At 48.2% G+C, this 4,959-nt stretch overlaps 1 protein-coding gene across 1 annotated transcript; it reads right to left on the bottom strand.

The window, feature by feature from the left end:
• Positions 1-2,555: 2,555 nt before the first annotated feature.
• Positions 2,556-4,451, bottom strand: FANCD2OS (FANCD2 opposite strand). Its single transcript, XM_068935873.1, has one exon. It carries the CDS (start codon positions 4,449-4,451, stop codon positions 4,002-4,004), a length of 450 nt encoding a protein of 149 aa, XP_068791974.1. The 3' UTR covers positions 2,556-4,001.
• Between the last annotated feature and the right edge of the window lie 508 nt (positions 4,452-4,959).

Genomic DNA, 4,959 nt, shown 5'->3' on the forward strand with positions numbered 1-4,959 from the left:
TCTCTGTTATGCTTGCATAAATATATCTAGATTTCACAACAAGTTTGCTCTATTGTCTCAAAAGTGCAAGTGTTAACTTGCAGTTGACTACAGTAAGTGTGTCCCCCAGGAGCAAAGGGTATTGTGCTATATTGTTTAAAGACTTAAGAGTTGCTGTTTCTTATGTCTGGGTTTATCTTTATGGGTATGAACTGCACCAATCGAACTGAAAGGAAGCAACTTACTTATACCGGTGAGGCTGAGCAAGTGTATGTGCCTGTTGACCTGCAGACGTATAGAAATAAATGCTTACGTCTACTTCTTTAAACATTCAACTGGCTCTTGAACAAGATACGCTCTGTCCTGTAATGCTAGCTGTGGGTGACTGCCGTTCAATCTGTGTCAGACTCAGATCTCACTGAAGCTAACAGGTATGCCACGTACTTCTTATTCAGAGAAAACAGAATAGCAATCACGCATCTTTGTTTAAGGTCAATTGGATCGACAGCAATCATTGTCCCAAGGCATGGAGCAGCATGATAAAATCTGCGCAGGAACTCTGCAGTGGGTTCTTTGAAAACTGGCAGCAAGCACAGGAGCTGGGGCATTGATTTGACTGCAGTTATGTGTGAAAGGAATCAGAAAGTGAGCAAACCGCAAGAGAAGGCAGTGAGAAACTGAGACTGAAAAGGGACAGGAAGGGTCTCTGGTGCATAAGACTGTCGGGGGCGATGTGTACCAGAAGACGACTGGGAGCAGCAGCAAAGTATTTTCTCAGTGCCACAAGCCCTGGGAAAGCGCACCGAAGACTTGAGTCAGTGCCAAGACGGACGGGGGCGCGTGAGCTGGGCAAGGACTCTCGATGCAGAGCGCGGCTTGTAGCAATGTAGCAAAATAACAAGTAACTTTAATCTGTAAACACAGCTATAGTCTCACATGATAAGGTGTATGTTCTCACACAATAAGGTATATAAGAGAGGGTGGAATATAAAATAAACAGTCTTGCTTCACTACATGCAAGGTTCGTGTCTTCAATCCCCACAAAGGACTTTTGGGAAGGAACACTTACCGATACAGAACCTGAGTTTAGGGAAACTGTACTTTCTGCTTACTTTGTATGCAACCTGGACTGCATTATCGAGAACAGTAACTCCCTACTCCAGTCAAACAAACCTGACCTACATAATCAATTTCTAAGAAGGAAAGCTCCATGCAGCTAACCGCTTAAGCACTAACACATACAGAAAAAAGCAGAAAGTATTTAGAATGGATGCTTAGTAGCGTAAGTTAGCAGAGTATTTCTTATGTAGCTCCAGTGAAGTACTGCAAGCCCTACCAGCTTACATCAGCTGATATAGTCCTGTAGTTCCTTTCATTATAGAGCAGCAAACCATCCAGAGCACTGTCTGTATCATATAAATGCATCTGACCCGTTAAAATGATGATCTTTTCCCTGCAGGAGTATGTTGTGATCAGGAGTCATTAGAAGAACAGCAGCTTTAGAGCTTTGATGTCCCTCCTGTATCTCCTGCAACTTTTCCAAGCACAGGGTTTCTTTTTATATAACTTTTGTGTCTGGTCTCTCAGCAATTCCCACCGAGCCTTTGTGACTTTTTATTTTGGGGTTGATTGGCTATGACTCAGTTTGAGAGATGTGGATGGCAGACTAGCTAGGTACCTTACAGTTCTGCATGAGATCAATGCTATGGTCCTGTCCACTTTTGGGTACAGATGACAGCTTCATATCAGTACCTTCCGAAAAGATTACAAAGAAGCTATTCCAGAACCTCTCCCTCCTGATTATTTACCAACAGGCAATTAACAGCACTGACATGAAATTCTTTTCTAAGATTACTTTTTATAAAGACCAAGCCCTCAGTTTTTAGAAAAATCAGAGGGTATTAGCCAAATAATCTATTTCCAAAAACTAGTATTACTTCTCCAGAGCTGCAATGACTTATGCACTTATGCTTGACATTTCCTAGTTATGGGGCAGCAATCCATTCAGACAGAAAGAAGATATGAAATTGTCCTTAAAGTAGCTGAAACAACAGAGCCAGATTTGAATACTGGAGTCTGATGAGAACTTAATGGAAAAATCCAGCTTATACTGCTGAGGGACTGATTCCATGCAGTTTTTATAGGCAACTCTAAATCAGAAACAGGAAGTGTGGATCCAGCCCCAAAGCCACTTAAAGCTTGCACTTACTTTTTAATACCCTGTTGCTATACCACAGAGAGGCAGAGCACAGACCTCTGATTCTTATTTAGGCTGAGCTCTTCATTAAAAATATTAATGTATCAGTCATAAAATATACATTCTACAGCAAGTATTTTTGTTGTACTTTCCAGCAATCCCATTCATCCATTCTGACCTGTTAACTTGTTCCAGATAGCTTAGAAAGCAAATCAGCTACTATTGAGAGATGGGACAAAAGACTTTTCATAACTAAGGGTGAATGCACAAGAAGACGTTTCTGAAGCTTGCAAGCAATGACTGAAAGTGAAGACAATACTGAATGTTCATCTCTGAAGCCTGAATGAGCAATGATTATGTAATCAAAGTGTTTTGTGAAATATTGACCAAGAATGCATTACAAATGCCTCCTCTCCTGTGATTTTGTGGGCAAGATTAACTAAAACTTCACACAGCAGCTATAATTCTCATAAAAGTTTGCAATTATAGTCTATGGAATTATTAATAAATTACCTATATTAGCAGGAAATAAATCAGAACAATTTTTTATTTGGATTGCAAGATGCCAGAAGTACATTTCTAAAAAGCTCTATCCATTGTTTAAGATATTTAAAACACAAGGAAAAAATGAGTCATTTTGCTCACTTTGAAGACAAAGAACAATATCTTTGCAAATTGTTTTCATTAGCTGTAAGCAAATTTTATGGCATTTCACACTCATTCATTTAATTGTAAAGAAAGTTTGAATAGTGTAGGGTAAAAGTGCATTTTTAGGAAATTGTTTCTCCATGAATTTGGTTGCAACGATCCCTCTATTCATTAGCTAGAAAAAAGGAGAAAAACTTTTTTGTGGGTAACTTTGAAGACTACAAGGCACTGACACTGTACGTATGTACACTGCCTTTAGTAGCTGTAACTGAGCAGAGATTTTATTCTGAATAATACAAGCAAATTTAATTATTTGCAAATCAATTAGCTGTCAATGAAAAACAGAAATGGGGAAAATGTTAAATCTACTAACACTTCAGGACTTAAATTTTGGTTTCTTGTAAATGTCTTCATTCACAAGAAATGAATGAATAAAGGGTTCTACTTTGAAGGTAGTAAGCTTAAGGAAATTATCTTGACACTTGTACCCATAGCTATACAGGCAAGCGTAAAAGTTTTTTCTTTGAGGATTGTTTGGGGAAAACGGCCATGTCTCAAGTAGCAGCATTTCACTTCAGGGTTTTCTTCCGACAGACTAAGAAGTCTTGTGTGCAACAAGGTAAAGCAGAAATGCACTTATTGATGCTCTTACGGTAGTGATTGTAAATGGTGGCACATGTTGTAAACTGGAGCATTCATGTCTCCATAACCTGAGATTGAGTGTAAACATTTTCATACATCAGCCGTTAACTGGAAACCACATCCGCAAGCTGCAAGGAAACAAAGCCGAGCGCTTCAAACGCTGCAGGTCCCAACTGCGTGCCTGCAGTGAGTCATTTCCTCAGGTGCTGTCCCAATGCGAGAGCCAGTCTTCAGCTGGAAAACAAGACTTGCTTTTGCGTCGAAAGGCGAGGGTGCGGTCAGAAGTAGAGAAGGCTCCAAACGCTGCTGGCAAACAGTCCGCGGAGTCCCGAGCAGGGGCAGTCAGGCCTGCACGTATCCGCATCCACCCACAGCTCGCCCGGGGAAGCGTTAACGCAGGGCACCCGCACGCACCAGGCCAGAGCTGCTTCTCGGTCCGCCGCGGCGGGGCGACGGCCTGCCCCGGGGCCTCCGTCTCCGCAGCGGGTGCTCAGGGCGGTGAAGGCGGGCAGCGCTGAGCGTTAACTTCAGGCCCTCAGCGGGAGTGCTGCAGGGCGAAGGCGCACTTCTTGTAGGCGGCGTAGAGCAGCAGGATGGCGCGCAGCATCTGGCGGCACATGGCGGCGGCGGCGCGGGCCTGCGGCGCCCGCAGCCCGCAGGGCCGCCGCTGCCGGGCGCTCACCACCCGGCAGAAGGCCGAGCGCTCCGACACCCGCAGCGCCCCGGTCCAACGCGGCGGCTGCGCCGTCACCAGCCGCCCGAAAACGGCGTCCAGGCCGCGCAGCCTCACGGCCTGCGGCCGCCGCAGCGCCACCCCGCGGCCGCGCAGCCCGGGCGCCGCCGCCGCCGCCGCCGCTGCCGCCGCTTGAGGGCCGGGGCCGCGGAAGGGGTGCGCCGTAGCCGGCCGCGCCGCGCCGCCCCGCAGCCACCGCAGCGACTCGTCGAGGGGCGAGCGCGGCGCCCACAGCTGGTAACCGTCGGCCATGGCACCCGCCGGGCTCGGCGGGCCGCGGCGCGGGCCGGGGCATCTTTCCGCTGCGGGCTGCCCGGCAACGCGCTCTGACGCGGCCGCCCCGCCCCGCCCCGCCGGGGCGGCCCTCGCCTCGCCTCAGGGCGGCGGCGGCCTGCGCCCCTGCCGGCCGCGGCCCGCCGCCATTTCGGCTGAGGGGCGTTTCGGACAGGGGAGATGGCGGCCGCCCCTGGCGCGGCTTTCGCGCCGCCCGGGCGTGCCTGCTGCCCCGCTCCTCCCCGCGTCTTTCCGCCCCGATGTGGCTGTGCTCAGTTACTACCCACAGTAAATCCGCTCCCTCTCGCAAGCGTTGTCTCCTCCTCTGCTACCGACAGAAACGTCCCTCCAAGAGAAGCCATGGCGGCTCTCTGTTGCCGCCGCGCCTTCGTGCACGGCGGCTTCTCTGGCCACGGTCTCTTCAAAAACGGCTTCTTCCCGCTGCGCGGTAAAGCCCTCACCCATCCTGAGAGCTAAAATTCATCCT

This window comes from Struthio camelus, chromosome 2 (genome assembly GCF_040807025.1).
Source record: "Struthio camelus isolate bStrCam1 chromosome 2, bStrCam1.hap1, whole genome shotgun sequence".
In the NCBI taxonomy this organism is placed as follows: Eukaryota; Metazoa; Chordata; class Aves; order Struthioniformes; family Struthionidae; genus Struthio; species Struthio camelus.

Coding starts and splice junctions, on each gene's coding strand:
- FANCD2OS (XM_068935873.1), bottom strand. CDS start 4,451: ATGGCCGACGGTTACCAGCTGTGGGCGCCGCGCTCGCCCCTCGACGAG.